The sequence below is a fragment of the Gracilinanus agilis genome, chromosome 3, assembly GCF_016433145.1.
Source record: "Gracilinanus agilis isolate LMUSP501 chromosome 3, AgileGrace, whole genome shotgun sequence".
NCBI classification, from domain to species: Eukaryota; Metazoa; Chordata; class Mammalia; order Didelphimorphia; family Didelphidae; genus Gracilinanus; species Gracilinanus agilis.
In genome coordinates, this window is record NC_058132.1 from 683,462,815 (window position 1) to 683,478,913 (window position 16,099).

A 16,099-nucleotide genomic window follows, 5' to 3' on the forward strand; every position below is an offset into this window, starting at 1 on the left:
TCTCTCTCTCTCTCTCTCTCTCTCTCTCTCTCTCTCTCTCTCTCTCTCTCTCTCTCTCTCTCTCTCTCTCTCACACACACACACACACACACACACACACAAACCATTGACCTGGAAAAGATGTTAAAAAGAAACAATCTAAGTCTTCACAATTTTAATTGTTTTTAAAAATACATTTTTATATTTTATTTCCTAATTTCTCCATGTCCCTCCTTTCTCAAAAAAAGCCATTCCCCAATTGATAAATGATGAAAGATTATGAATAAGATTTTTCAGAGGAAGAAATCAAAGCTAGTAATAATCATAATGTTTCTCCAATTATATAGATATGTTTTTATTTGCATGAAGTGTTTTTAAATTGTGTTTAAATAGTTTCTATTTGTGACTTGGAAGGTATTTTGACTTCCAAATGTATATATTTAAAATTTTTACCTCCTGTCTTTGAATCAATTTGAAGTTTAAGTTCCAAGAGAGAAGAGCAGTAAGTGGTAGGCAATTGGGGTTAAGTGACTTGCCCAGGATCACACAGCTATGAAGTATCTGAGGCCAGAGTTGAACTCTGGTTTTCCCAATTCCAGATCTGATACTTTGTCAACTGAGGCACTTAGCTGTCCCTTGATTCTCAAATATTTTATATTTCCTGTAGTTATTTTAAATGTATCTTCTGGGTTTTGTACATAATATTCAGAAATACTTATTTGTGTAGGTTTATTTTGTATCCTGAAACTTTGCTGAAAATAACTTTTTTGATTAGTTTTTTTAGTTCACCCTTTAGAGTTTTCATTATTTGCAAACATTGATACTTTTGTTTCCTCATTGCTTATATTTATTCCTTTAATTTATTTTTTGTCTTATTGCTATAATTAGCATTTTAGCATAATATTAAAAATAATAATGGTGAAAATGGACATCCCTGCTTCATTTTTTATCTTACTGGGAAGACTTCTTTTCCATTAAAGACAATGTTTGCTCTTGGTTTAGGTAGATATTAGTTATTATTTTGGGAAAAGGTCCATTGATTCCTGTACTCTCTAGTGTTTTGAATAGTAATGGATGCTTTATTTTGTTAAAAGCTTTTTTTTCATTTTTGAAATAATCATATAATTTTTGTTTTTGTTATTGATATGTTCAATTATTTTCATAGTTTTTTAAATATTGAACTAGCTCTATGTTCCTAGTATAAATATAGCCTGGTGCTAATATATGATCTTTGGTATACATTGGTAGAAGTTCTTTGCTAGTAGTTTATTAAAATTTTTTGCATCAATATTTATTTGGGAGGTTGATTTATTGTTTTCTTTTTTAGCTTTGTCTCTTCCTGGCTTAGATATCCAGACTATATTTGTGTAATAAAAGGAACTTTTTTTGTAATAATGGAATAATTGTGATTGAAGTGTTGGTAGAATTCACTTATAAATACATCTGGTTCAGGATTTTTTTTCTTAGAGAGTTCAGTTTCGACTTATTCATTTTTTAAAATCTAAGATGCTCTTATTTCAGTTTTCTATTTCCTCTTCTATTATTTTGGGCACTTTATATTTTTGTAAATATTCATCCATTACATTTTTGGGGTAAATCAGGGATTTCCAATTTGTTCCTATCTAATTTTTGTTTTTTAGTTATATGCCTGATTTATTAATGTTCTCTATTTCTTTTTTTTTTTTTAACCCTTGTACTTCGGTGTATTGTCTCATAGGTGGAAGATTGGTAAGGGTGGGCAATGGGGGTCAAGTGACTTGCCCAGGGTCACACAGCTGGGAAGTGGCTGAGGCTGGGTTTGAACCTAGGACCTCCCGTCTCTAGGTCTGACTCTCACTCCACTGAGCTACTCAGCTGCCCCTACATGGTTAATTTTTGAAGGTGCTGTGTGCAACTGAGAAAAGGCATATTCCTTTCAATTCACATTCAGTTTTTCTACAGAGGTCTAATCTAATTTTTGTACAATTATATTTATAATCTTAACTTTGTTTTATCTAGTTTCTAGAGGAGAGAGTTGGGATCCCCAACTAGTATAGTTTTACTGTCTATTTCCTCCTTTTACTCATTTAATTTTTCCTTTAAGAATTTAGTACATTTATGTTTAGTGTTGATACAACTTATTGCCTATATTTCCCTCATTATCTCTTTTAATTAGGTCTATTTTTTGCTTTTGCTTTGATCATGATTATTATAATTGCCTTTTTAATTCAGCTTAATCAAAATAGATTCCACTCCAGATTCTAATTTTTATTATATGTCTTTCTGTTTCAAGTGTCTTTCTTATAAACAACATATTGTTGTATTATAAATTCTAATGCATTCTGCTATTTCTGTTTTATGGATGAGTCCATCCCATTTGCATTCACAGTTATGAAACTTAATTGTGTATTTCCCTCCATTCAATATCCTTCTGTTTGTCCTTTTTTGGTTTCTTGGTTTTTTTTTTTTTACCCTCTCTCCTGAAAAGTTTATTTTATTTCTGATTGCTGTCTCTCTTAATGTTTCCTTGCTCTGATTCTCTCCCCATCCTTCTCTTTTCATTTTACTCTCATACTTCCTCAATGAGAAAAATACATTTCTCTATTCATATGGTGTTTGTAATATATCTATATTTATATCTGCTGTTTTCACAGCTAGTTTTGGAGGTTTGTAAGTTTCTAGTGCTTCCAAGGTAATGTGACCTCTATCTGTTGGAGCATGCATTTCTGTGTATGCCAGAATGCCCGATGAATCTTTTAGGGAGAGATTTATTACGTAAATTAAGGGCTACAATCCAATGTGCTGAATCTGATGACATCTCTTTATATCTACCAGAGGAATCTCTGAAGGCATTTCCATTGCCGTTCTTAAATTCAGTCAGTACAGAGGGTTACTTAGGTTTAATATATCCAATACCTGAGGGTATCCTTAAGGATCTTTGGTCAAAATTTTGCACAGATGTAGGCTTATTGAAATCAGCTACTCCAGTCAGGGTGAGGACTAAGGAAGGACTAGTTCCTTGTGTACCTCAATATCCCTTGACTAAAGAAACAATAGAGGGTATAAGACCAATCATTGAATCCCTAATCCAACAAGGGATAATTATACATTGCTTCTCTGAATTTAATACATCAATGCTTCCAATCAAGAAACCAAAATTGGATGAGAACAGCAAACCTGTAAATGGATTCATTCAGGATTTGAGAGAAATCAATGATTATGTCATCAAAACTCATCCAGTTTACCAAGTCCAGCTGCTATAATTTCTTCCATTCCAAGTCAGGTTAGATGTTTCACTGTGGTAGATTTTTGTTCAGCTTTTTTCTCAATTCTCATCCATGAAGATTCTCAAAAGACATTTGCTTTTACCCGGGAAAGACTTAATGGACATGGACTCATCTTCCACAAGGATATACTGACTCACCTAGCCAATTTTTGCAAATTCTAAATCAAGATGTTAAAACTATCAAATTCAAAGAAAGTAAATTGGTGCATTTTGTGGATGATATTCTTCTTGCATTCCCAAATGCAAAGATGAGTTTGAGAGATAGCAAGATTCTTTTGTTAGAATTCTATAAAAGTGGGCACGAAATCAATAAGGCAAAATTACAATGGGTTTTGCATTGAGTACAATATCTAGGTTTTGTGTTATCAGAGGGTTCCAGAAGTATCACACAGAAAAGAATAGCTGATATCCAGAAACTGAGGGTGCGAAAGACCAAAAAGCAACTCAGAGCTATTCTTGGAAGTACTGTTTTCTGTAGACAATGGATACCTGGATATAGTGAAATCACAAAATGTCTAACAGATCTAACCAGGAATATAGAACCAGAACCTCTGAAACTAAAGCCTGAACATCGCGAAGCCTTAAATAAGCTTAAAGAAGCCATTTTATCTGCTCCAGGGTTGGGAATCCTAGACTATACAAAACTATTCCAACTATTTGTTAATGAGATCAAAGGTGTTGCTTCTGGAGTACTTACACAGACTTTGGGACAAAGTTATCATCTTATTGGATATTATAGTTGTTAATGATCCAATAGCTGCAAGTACTTTTCCCTGTCTAAGGGGGGTAGCTCCCATTGCTGTGTTAGGCCAGAAGTCAGCAGATTTAGTTTTGGGATGCTCTTTAATGATCTATTGTTTACATCAGATAGGAGCACTAATGAGGATATTTCATACTCAAGCTTATTTAGATCAATGAATTTCTAAGTATGAAATTATTCTCCTGGGTAGTGAGAACATCTAGTTGAGGAGGCGTAGTGTATTAAATCCAGCTATGCTTCTTCCTGATTTGCCAAAGAATAGTGAACACATTATATGAGTGTGTAGAAGTAGTTGATCTAGTGGATATGCCTAGAATGTATTTGAAAGATGCTCCTATTGAAAATCCAGAGTTGGTATTATTCACTGATGGTTCTTCATATTTGTATAATGGAATTAGATGTACTGGTGCTGCAGTTGTCACAGAATTTGAGACACTATGGTATTGTTCATTACCTAATTATCTTAGTGCTCAAGGTGCAGAATTGGTGGCATTGAAGAAAGCATGTCTTCTAGTTGATGGTAAAAGTGCTAATATATATACAGATTGTTGATATGCATTTTCAGTATGGCATGCGACAGGAAAGATCTGGAAACAACGAGGTTTTATTACTGCATAAGGAAAACCAATAGCGTATGCAGGAATAATAACTGAATTGTTGGATACTATCCAGAAACCTAAATAGCTAGCAGTAATCCATTGCAGGTCATACTTGTGGCAGAGATTCATTCTCTAAAGGAAATCACAGAGATGATATAACTGCAAAGTATGCTGCTCAGAATGCTCTAGTATGTATGTAATGATCTTGTCAACAATTGAGTCTGTTGATTTGGAAAGAGCTCATGTAGACTCAGAAATTCAGAAATGGAAAGAGAAGTTTAGTGCAAGGAAAGAACATGGAATATATGGATTACAGATTGTGAAGAGCCCGCTCTTTACTCAGGGGGGTCGCTGGAGGTGGGATGGTGTGGCGAAATGAAGTGAAAACGAGCCGGAGTTCAAGTGAAATTGCAGAGGCTGTTCTCTCTGGTGCCATCTGCTGATTTTTATTTTTATACCCTTTTTTTCTTTATGATCTCATACAGGTTTTGATTTTCTCATACATTTAAAATCACATATTAACTTTTGAAATATCATATGATTGGCATTTACTAATTATCCTACTGTGATTAAACAAAGAAGCAAGCTTGTCAAAAATTATTCATTATGGAATGGCTTAGTTCGAACTTTATTATTTTCAGCCATCTGAAGGTACAGGAACATCATTTCCTAGCTAAGCATAATGGTTGATTATATTTTAACTAATTAAATCATGCATATTCTTACTTTATGCTATTCAGACCTATCATTAATCAAGAAGATAGTTATGGTAGTTGATTACATCAAATAAGATTCAATAATATCACTTTGGTCCAAATATTGTTTCAAAATATTCTTCAAAGGTAAGTTTGCTGTTCTTTCTGCTATAGGGTTAATAAGAATAGGGAACTCAAGACTATGATAGGGAAAATTTGTGCTGAAACTCATCTAAAATGGCCAGATATTCTTCCCATAGCTTTGTTTTACCTATGTACAAGACCAAGAGCAGATTTGCATATATCATCTTATGAAATGCTCTTTGAACATGCTCCATTGCAAGCAAAGACTTGTAAGGCTGTTTATACATCTCTCTTATGAGGAAATTGTCAAATTGCTTCATATTTAAGTGCATTACAACAAAAGCTCAGAGAACTACATGATATGGGAGTATAAATTCAATCTGGTCCATTGGATTATTCTCTTCATAATTTTCAACCAAGTGATATGGTATATGTGAAAAATTTTGCCAAAACATTGGCCACACAAGAGAGTTGGGTAGGTCCTTATACAATTGTATTAATTTCACCATCTTCAGTAAAAGTATTAGGAAGAGATTCGTGGTATCATTGTTCACATATTAAATTAGCTCATGAAATTGATAATGAAAATGTAGAAATTGTTGAAGAAGAAGGAGAAGAAGAAGAAGAAGAGATCATGGAAAGTTGAGATTCATCAGTCAAATAGAGTCTGCAGTCAAAAAGATCAGTAAGGAGTGGACCATTCCAGTAGATGAGGACATTCCAGTGGAAGAGGATATTTGGATGGAAGAGGACATTGCTGATGAAGAGGAGGATTCAGAGAAATTGATGGACATTGTGCAAAGACTGAAAGACTTATAAAAATTAAGCAGATAAAGATGTTTAAGAAAATTTCCAATGAAAAAGATCATGTGATTAATGGACTAAGTTCTAAGGAATTTGGGTAATTTAATATAGTAACATAACATATTCCTATGCATTCATCACTACATATTGCTACTATGAACTTTGGAGAAAAGGAGATTTCTTCAAACAAAATAAGAAGAAGGAAGATGTGAAGTTTGATATGCATAATGCATGCAACAGTAACAAAGCACAACAGAACACAGCATAAATAACAACATAACAAAAACATATATACAAAAACATAAACATGGTTAGGATACATTGATTCACTAGTTGAATGAGTGCTATAATTAGTTATAGGATAGTTATTTACTAACAAGAAATAGTTAATAACAATGGATAGTTAGTTACTTAGTTTAGATTTAGTTAGATTAGAATACTAATAACATAGGGTTAGTTTTAGAAGATTTTATTGAGATAGGGCTGTAGCTATCTAGATTAGAGTTTAGGGTTGATAAGATAAGGTACTAACGTACATTACAAACTACATGACAACATACATAACAAACATGCATTACATAAAACATAACATATTACAGATCATGTATCACAGAAATATGTAAATAGATATGTAAATAAGTATAAATTGAATGTAGTATAGTTAGGATTGTAAAATTGTATTATAGTGTAGGTATATGTATATGTAATACATGTGTAAATACTGGATGTATATATGTGTATACATGTATAGCATATATGCATACATTGTATGTATCTATATGTATGTATTATATGTATATATGTAAAATTGTGTATGTAGTTAATATTTGATACTGGTTAAGTTTATATACTTACAGTTCTATGCAAAAGTTCTGTTTTGTGTATTTAGAATAGGATTGTTTAAAATTTTTCATCTACTTTTAAATGCAATTTGCATAAGCAAGTTTAATGGGTTGGTTTAACTTTTATGTAAAGACTTATGCAATGTTGTGTTATTTGTATTTTTTCAAAATTTTAATGCATTACAATAGTAATAGAATTTTCTGTATTAGTTTATAAGAGTAGTATTTTATAGTTTAATTTTTGCATGAAATTTGTGTTTGCTCTTTTTATGTTTTGTTGTTGATTTTGTTTTTTCATGTTTGATTTGTACTTTGAACTTTGTAACTGTTCATTGATTAATTTTACTTTTTTTCATTTCTTTGATTTAATCCTTAGAGTAAGGTAGTATTAGATAGGATAAGATAGATTGAGTGTAGACTGTTATTTTGGGTTAGAATTTTAGTTTTAGTTTAGTTTGTTAGTGCACAAATACCAAAATATTGTGTGAAACACTATTTTGGCTTTGTGCAAAGGGAGGGAACTGTTATAGGAATTAGCAAAGTGAAGGTGACTGATGGGCAGGTTCCAGAACTTTGAGTGGGTGGCTGGCAGGGAGTGTCAGTTGCTCCTTGAATTTCCCTTGTATGGAGAGAGCTAGATTTTCTCTTTGTGGATCCTGCTTTGATTGAAACACAACTATCAAGAGACCTTTGACTGGAGTTTGGTTGAGTTTACATGAAGCACTCAGTGGTGGATACTGATGTCAGAATCTTTTTTCCCTCTCCAAGTTTGGATTATTCTAGCAGTAACAACTGGATTTCTATGGATACTGCTTTGCAGACACACACATGAAACCCCACCTTATACAACTGGACCTGTTCATCTTCCCAGTTTTCCTTCCTTTGTGTATCTCAAGACGAACTCTGGTCAGGTTAGATTAAGCCAGCTGAGGAATTTTAGTCTGTTAGTGTAGTGTCACCCTTTTGGACCTTGGGGGAGGGAACCCAATTAGTGTTAAGAGAGTTTACCCCACTCCCTTCCCTTCCTGTCCCAGTTGTTAATAAAGCTTTTATAATATCTACCAGACTCTCTTTGAAAGATCCTTACCCAGATCTGGTGATTTGGCAAGTCACCAAGCAGTTAAGAACTCACTGTGTTACTTCATTTAACATAATTTATACCCAGCTTATCTAACTCCTATTTATTTACTTTCTTCACCTGTCACTATGAAACTTTTTTATGTTCAGGTTCTTAAAAAAAATTTTTTTCCAGGCTATTTCTTGATTTTGGATTTTATGTTATCAATGGGGTCTGCTGAGCTCTGTGGGGTGGGGATGCGGATGCAGTCTGTGCTTTACCTGTGGTTTTGCCTTTTATTTCCTTCTATGGCATTCATTGTTCATCCTTAGGGGGAGGGTCTATTTTTTTGATCCTTCCAATGTGGTATGAGCCAGGGAGAGGCTTGTTTGCTGCTCACATATACTGCATTCTGTAAATTCCTCACCTAGCTTGATTTTATGGGCTTGTTTGTGGATCAGGTTTTATAGACTGCTTCTGGACTCAGATATAATTAATTTGCTGGGAGGTGAAAAGAAAATAGTTTTTTTATTGCTTTTATATTATTGATCATAAACCAAGTGATCAAATATAATCCTTTAGGTAACTGCAACTATGATTTTTAGAAAAAGTTAGACCCAGTTAGTAAGCTAACTGTGTATAAAATGTCAATTATAATAATAGAATATCAACCATAGTATTAGAAAGGAAGTTTGGGGTATTAGAATATTATAGCAATTAATAATATTAAGAGCTTCTGTTGGAAAAACTTCAGGTTTGTATTATCTGGGGAAGGTGAAACTCATTCTGGCTTCATTTGGAATGATGAGTGGATAGCTGTCCTGATGATATCATAGGAAAGCATCCTTGGCATACCAAGGTGTTGTTTGATCCTGTGAAGATTTATGCCAACTACATGCTCCCCACGGTATTATGATACAGAAAGGTTACTTTGACCTAACTCCTCCCAGAGATAATATGATAGTTCTGGATTAGTAATTGGAGAATTAATTAAAATTTCTTATCTTAACCTTATACTAGATTTTATTACTGCATGTCAAATGTTACCAAATGGTGTTACCAATGTTGCAGCATGTTTCTTTCTTTCTTTTTTTTTTTTTAAACCCTTACCTTCCGTCTTGGAGTCAATACTGTGTATTGGCTCCAAGGCAGAAGAGTGGTAAGGGTAGACAATGGGGGTCAAGTGACTTGCCCAGGGTCACACAGCTAGGAAGTGGCTGAGGCCAGATTTGAACATAGGACCTCCCGTCTCTAGGCCTGACTCTCAATCCACTGAGATACCCAGCTGCCCCCCAGCATGTTTCTTAACATTATGTACCTTCTGCCTTGTCAACAACATGTTAATCAACCTTCAAAGACCTATAAAATACAGGGTTGAACATCTGAAGGGGGTCTTTGCCACAGTCTGGGCATGGTGAGACCTCCAGCTTTAATTTATTAAAGTTTGTACCTTCATCTCAGAATGATTGCCCAGAGATTTATTTATTTCTTACAGAGGTTCTGCAGGTTCAGAGTTACTGAATTACTGGCTTCCTCTTAGTTTTTGTCTCCTGCCTTGGTGTAGTCCACTGTAGGCTTATGTGAAATGTAAGGTTTAAAACTGAGCCTCACTTCTGTTCCAGGGATCAAAGCCATGCAACTTTCATTCTGGAACTCATTCCTTGGACCTTAAACAGACAAATCCCTTTGTCTCTTGTGACTATCAGAGACCACTCCTTTCTACCTTAGAAAGGTGTGCTAGAACTGGGTAATTGGTGATAGAACTTTCAGATGGTACCTGTGCTAGTATAATGATCCCCTAAGATCTCTTTTTGCCCAGATGTTTAGTTCCTTAACCACCTCTGGGTGCTACGCTGCTTCCCATCACTACTGCCATCACAGTCTGCAGAACTCTCTATCTTCTTAAACTTCCTGGGGCAGGAAAAATGACTAACTGACTTTTTCACTTTCTCATCAAAAATTCAACTTGGCATGTTTTCTAGGTCATTATGGAAGAGATTTTGGGTGTGGTAAGGTATAATTGCAAACTCTCCTACTGCAATCTTGCTTCCAGCCTCCCTAAAAGTTTTATGTACCTGCATATTCACAGTTTCTTAATAGCACAATAAGATTTCATTATATTCATGTACCACATCTTTTTTCAACCATTTCCCAATTAATGAGCATCTATTTTGCTTCTAATTCTTTGTTACCATAAAATGTACTACTAAAAATGATTTTGTTGTTTCATTATTTCTGATGCTCCCTTTCCTGATATGTTTCATTAATCTACTTTGCAGGTTTACTTATATGTACTTATAAGGTCCAAATGATTTTGAACACTGCTATTTTTTTAAAATCCTTACCTTCTGTCTTGGAATCAATACTGTGTATTGGCTCCAAGGCAGAAGAGTGGTAAGGGCTAGGCAATGGAGTCAAGTTATTTGCCCAGGGTCACATAGCTGGGAAGTGTCTGAGACCAGTTTGAACCTAGCACCTCCCATCTCTAGGACTGGCTCTCAATCCACTGAGCCACCCAGCTGCCCCCAAACACTGCCATTTTAAAATAAACTTTAAATGCTATGGTCCCTTAATTCCTATCTTCTCCCCCATCTCATTATTTCTCATGATGTTTTTGATTTTTGTTCCTTCTAGTGAATTGGCTGTTGAATTCTATAAGGTATCACCTTAGTAGTTTAATTGGCAGAGATTTAAAATTTTAAATGAACTTTGGTAGTATTATCATTTTTATCATATTGACATGAGCACTGAATATTCTTTTAATTATTTAAGTTGTTTCTTATTTACTTATAAATCTTTTTGTCATTGAATCTATATAAATAGACTTTGTACTTTGAAAGATTGATTACTGATTATTTTATGTATTTTGAAGATAATTTGAATGTGTTTACATTCTATTGTTGTGGCTTAGATTTTGCAATTATTATACAGAATAGCTATTGATTTTTTTAAACCTTTACCATTTTTTTTAGAATGAATGCTGTGTATTGGTTCCAAGGCAGAAGAGTGGTAAGGGTTAGGCAATGGGGGCTAAGTGACTTGTCCAGGGTCACATAGCCAGGAAGTATAAAAGGTCCTCCTTTGAACCCAGAACTTCCCATCTCCAGGCCTGACTCTCTATTTATTGAGCCACCTAGTTACCTCCAATTGTTATTGATTTTTGCAGATTTATCTTGTAGTGTGCAACTTTGCTAAAATTATTAATTGGTTCAATTAATATTTTTACTAATCCTTTAGTATTTTATAAGCAAATCATTATACCCACTGGAAATAGGGATAGTTATATCTCCTCTTTGCCTATGTTTACACCTTTAATTTCTTCCTCTTGTCTTGATGCTATTGTATTTCTAAAATTACATCAAATACCTTCATTACTACTTACATAATTTTTTTCTTTCTTTTTAAATCCTTATCTTCCATTTTAGAATCTAGTATCAATTCCAAGGCAGAAGAGTGGTAAGGTCTAGGCAATTGAGGTGAAATACTTTGCCTAGGGTCACACATCTATAAAGTATCTAAGGTCAGATTTGAAACCAGGACCTCTGGTCACCACTGAGCCAACTAGCTGTCCTTCCATCCCCCTAACTTTAAACCCTTACCTTTCATCACATAATATTCACTATTCATATCTCTACATGTAGCTGTTTATTCCTAATAAGTAAGGGTGCTTCTTTCTGCTTTATGAAAATGATAACTACTTAGTTTAAATAAAGGGAAATAAACTACAATTTAAAAATGGAAACAAATAGACTATACATGCTGAGTTGAAATAAGTAATGAGTAGAAATATACATGGAAGAAAATGCTTATCTTACCGTAATTTGACAAATTCTCACAAGAGAATGAATGATCATTATTTTCCAGGGTTCTTCATAGTTTGCTGAGAAAGTTGTATGCATATGCCAAGCCACCAGAGCACAAGAAATCATAAGGCACACAGCTTTGGGCCCCATAATGTTCTTATCCCAGTCTTTCCAGGCAAAATAACCTACTGATTTTTCTATATCCTGATGAAGTATAAGAGGTTGAGAGTTTTAACTTTAGAATACTTTGTCCTTATAATTTAAATATTTCATACACCCAGGTTGAGTCATTTGACCAATGAGTATCTTTTCCATAGATAGATGAGGCAATCAATATTAATGAGAGGAAAAGAATAGAGTGTACTTTAAATCATATACTTCAAATATTGTCAGCCAAGTTCAATTTAAATATGACATTCACTGTCTGTCCTTTTGTTCATTTACTGATAAATATTTTGTTCAAGGAATTGAACAAAATCCATATTGACATTCTACCTATAAATGGAAGTGAAAAATCCCATATTGACATCCTACCTATAAGTAGAGGTGAAAAATGAAAAATTGTAGATATGAGAGAAAAAAAGACTCACCCAGATATAAAAGGGATATATCAATTAATGTAATGCCTTTTGATCTTCCTTGCAGGGTTCCTTAGTGAAGACCACTTAAGCTGACATAACAAGGCTCTGCATTTAGTCTCCCAGTTCATATGTATTTTAGTAGATTAGGTTCCCCAAGTGTGTCTGGCTATATCTTCCTCTTAAGGTTCTAGTGGTTCCATTGAGAGGCAGAGGTTAGATGTTTTTGTTTTAAGAATTTTTAAAAATAATATTTATATTGATATTCTCTATTTCTTATATCACCATAGTATCTCATGTATCTCTCCAGCACCATTTCCTTCCCTGAGAGCTATCCCATATGGAAAGATATCTTTCAAATACATTCTTTCAAATACATTTCTGCTATGTTCCCCTCTAATAACAATTGGCAAAATTCTCTTCATCACAGTCAATTTTTATCAGTTAACTTTTATGAAGGGTTACTTACTGAAAACATATAGCAAAGCTTGAAATGTAAAATGTCTCCTAATCAGGGGAACACTTGCAAATATTACCTGGGTGCTTGAAGAGAGTGAACTTAAAGGTAAAGCACTTGTTAAAAAACTTTTGGCCTACCATGTTGACTGTAGTATAGCCACTGGAAAGGTCCATTCCCTTGGTGCACGGAGTCCATGAAAGGTCAATTGGGTCTCACTTTGTGGCTTTGTTGGTGCCTTATCATAACTGTATGTGTAGAAACTCTACTTTTAGATTTCTGGTGGCTTGCTCTTTGGAACTTTGGAAATTTCATAATATCTTTGTACCAAATGAAAGGAAAGACAGAAGGCAGTGCCATCTCAGGCCCTTGCTTGCCCACATGACCATGCATTCATTGATTTCATGATATTTCAAAGAGAGAGAAGATCCAAAGCCTTGCCCCTCATCACTAGTGGGTTGAGATTGGAGAGGGAGGGCAGGAAGTCAGAGTAGGGTAATGGTCTCAGAAAGTACTAAGTTTTGGAGATGCCAAAGAGAGTGAGGAAGTTATAGGAAAGGTAAAGTATAGGGAAAGATAAAAAGATAGATAATGGATTTTGGTCATACAGTGAATGCCTGAGTTTCTAATAATTAGAGAAGTTGAACACATATAGCTAATGGAAAGATCTAATATGGGGCCAAGGTGGAAAGAAATAATATTGTTATAAAGAGTTTTTATTTAATCTCATTCTGTCTCTTTAAGAGCAGAAGTGTTTGTAATCTCATTCTGTCTCTTTAAGAGCAGTGGTTAAAAGGACAGGCAGTTAAAGAGACTAGACTTCAATTTTCTCTGTCTTCCTATGAAGAAGGGTTCTGGGGTTCTGGGTGTTTTCTCAGTCTAGAAGATCAGACAGTTACTTTGAGACTTTGAGATATAAATATCTATTGAGAAAGAATCTAGTTACTGAGGGGTTTTTCCTCTCAGTACTTTGAGGGAGAAAGGTCTAACTCTGAGGCCTTTTCTCCATAGCACTTTGAAAGTAGCTATAGAACTGTTTGTGTATGTGTGTTGTAAGGATGATTCAAGGCTGAAGTTTGATAGCAGCCTCTCAGACCTCTTGTGGGGGTTAGGCAGTCTTTAGGTCAGCAGCTGTTAAGCTCCCTCAAGAGGTTGGTCAAACAGTTCCTTACAGAGGTGACACATTACAATGACTTCACAGAGGGAATCTAATCTAATCTCTCTCAACCTGATGGTTTGGTTGAGAGAAGGTGTTCTTCCACTTGAAAGGATGTTACTTGCTAACAGGATGTGATTCCCAGTCAAACATATATATGATAATCAACAGGATTCCCAATAATGAAGATCCCCACCACCAACTGTCAATCCCTGGTGTGAAAGAGGATTCTATCAAGGGTAAGAAATGTTATGGCCTATTCAACTATACAATCCAAAGGCTATTGAAACAGTAAAATAACTTCTTTTAATTTATCAGGGAAGGTATAATCAGGCAAGGTATATTGAATATAGGATTGTAAAGGTTAGGTAAGAGGGAAGAAGAGATCTCTGTTAATTAATCAGGATGGACCAGAGGCTGGTCTCACCCCCCACTGGGCTATGTCTCTTCACTGTGTTCCTCTCTCTTCCTAACTTCTGCCTCAAGTAATAAACTAAATAAATAAATGAATAAGGCTAGCAGGATGATATAAAATGTTGGTTGAAGATCTTCTGAAGTGATTTGATGATGTTAAATCTTGGTTTCTACTAATAGGATTTATAAGTGCAGCAGAGATCAGGCTAATATGGGGACTGACTGAAACAGCTAGAATCAGAATAGCAAAAATAGGCTTATGGTGCTCCTGGTATGGATCAGCTAGGGTTCAATGGAGAGTCTTACCCAGACCTCCCACCACCCTTTGACTCAAACCCAGAATGAGCTTCCTCTGCCTAGGGCTCATCCCTTATATAGTCCAATTTCAACTGGCCCCCAACTGCCTTCGGTTTCTTGGGGTTCCAAAATCTGAATCCCCATTTGCTTCTCTCTTGCAGTAAAGCTTACAGTGTGTGTGTGTGTGTGTGTGTGTGTGTGTGTGTGTGTTTTGATTCAACTGACATTTACTTCTAACAGTTTCATTTCATATATTACATTAAGTAATTCTTCATTATCAACTTTATTATCAATTTAAGGTTCATTGATTAGTTAGTTAAGATAGTTAGTGAAATTAATATTAATTAAAGAGAGTAGTTTTGGTTTAGGCCTGATTGTTCAGGCAAGAACATTCTTAGATATCGGTTTTTTAGTGATCTTAGTATAGGATTAAGAACATAGACACAGGATAAGGATTTAGAGACGTATTATCCTACTTCCTACCTCCTGTTTCCTATTCTTATCTCTCCTCTGTGATAATTAGATTAAATCTACCCTACCCATCTTTAGATTTAATCAACAAAGGTGAAAACATCTCCATTTAACCCATAACTTGGGTGGTCAGTAACCCACGTGAGTTAGAATGAGTGACAAATCAGAATTTACTGACTGCCTCATGGGCAGTCCTAAGAAAAGCATCTGTTGTGATTGGACAGGTAAACTAAGAGGAAGCCACAGGAAGTGACACAAGAGAGGCCCCTTTAAAAAGAGACATCAGTCAGCTGGGCTGGCTCTTCTGGTTTGTGAATGGGACCTGAAGGAGCTCTTCTGGTTGGTGATGGGGACTAGGAGCTCTGAAGCTGGTGAGACTGTTCTTAAATCTTTCCTTTGGAATTCCATGCGGTGTGTGTAAAGACTGAATCTTTCTGAACTTCTCTTAAGGAACTTTCCCTTTTGAAGAGACTCTGTGATTAAAGCTTTTGCTTCATTTTCCTCGGGGCCCTTTCACCCTCTGGGCCTCTGGCCTTCTGAGTTTCCAGCCTTGGGATCAAGGCTGAATTTCCCTCAGCTGAGGGTTATTTAGATTTACCTGGATTAAACTAGGGGATCGGAGCAAATTACCTACTGTGTTAAATTACTTATCCTATTTTATCCTCTCTCTTATTTCCTTATTTTGTCCTCTTCTCATTTGTAAATAAATTTTCCATAAAAGGCATTTTAACTTGAGGCTATTCTTTAATTGGGGATTGATAATTCTTAAATCCCCTGGTGACCAAACCTTTTAATATATTCAACCCTGTAAAAGGTATAGGCTTTAAAAATTTAAAAG

The 16,099-nt window shown here is 34.9% G+C and overlaps 1 protein-coding gene across 1 annotated transcript in view; it reads right to left on the reverse strand.

Moving 5' to 3' along the window:
* Nucleotides 1-12,038, reverse strand: part of LOC123242078 (arylacetamide deacetylase-like 2) — a 23,335-nt gene extending 11,297 nt beyond the window's left edge. The window contains exons 1-2 of the mRNA XM_044669570.1: nt 11,901-12,038; nt 3,328-3,382 (exon numbers count right to left, since the gene is read on the reverse strand). Of these exons, the coding sequence (XP_044525505.1) occupies nt 3,328-3,382; nt 11,901-12,038 (193 nt within the window). The remainder of the gene's footprint in view (nt 1-3,327; nt 3,383-11,900) is intronic.
* Between the last annotated feature and the right edge of the window lie 4,061 nt (nt 12,039-16,099).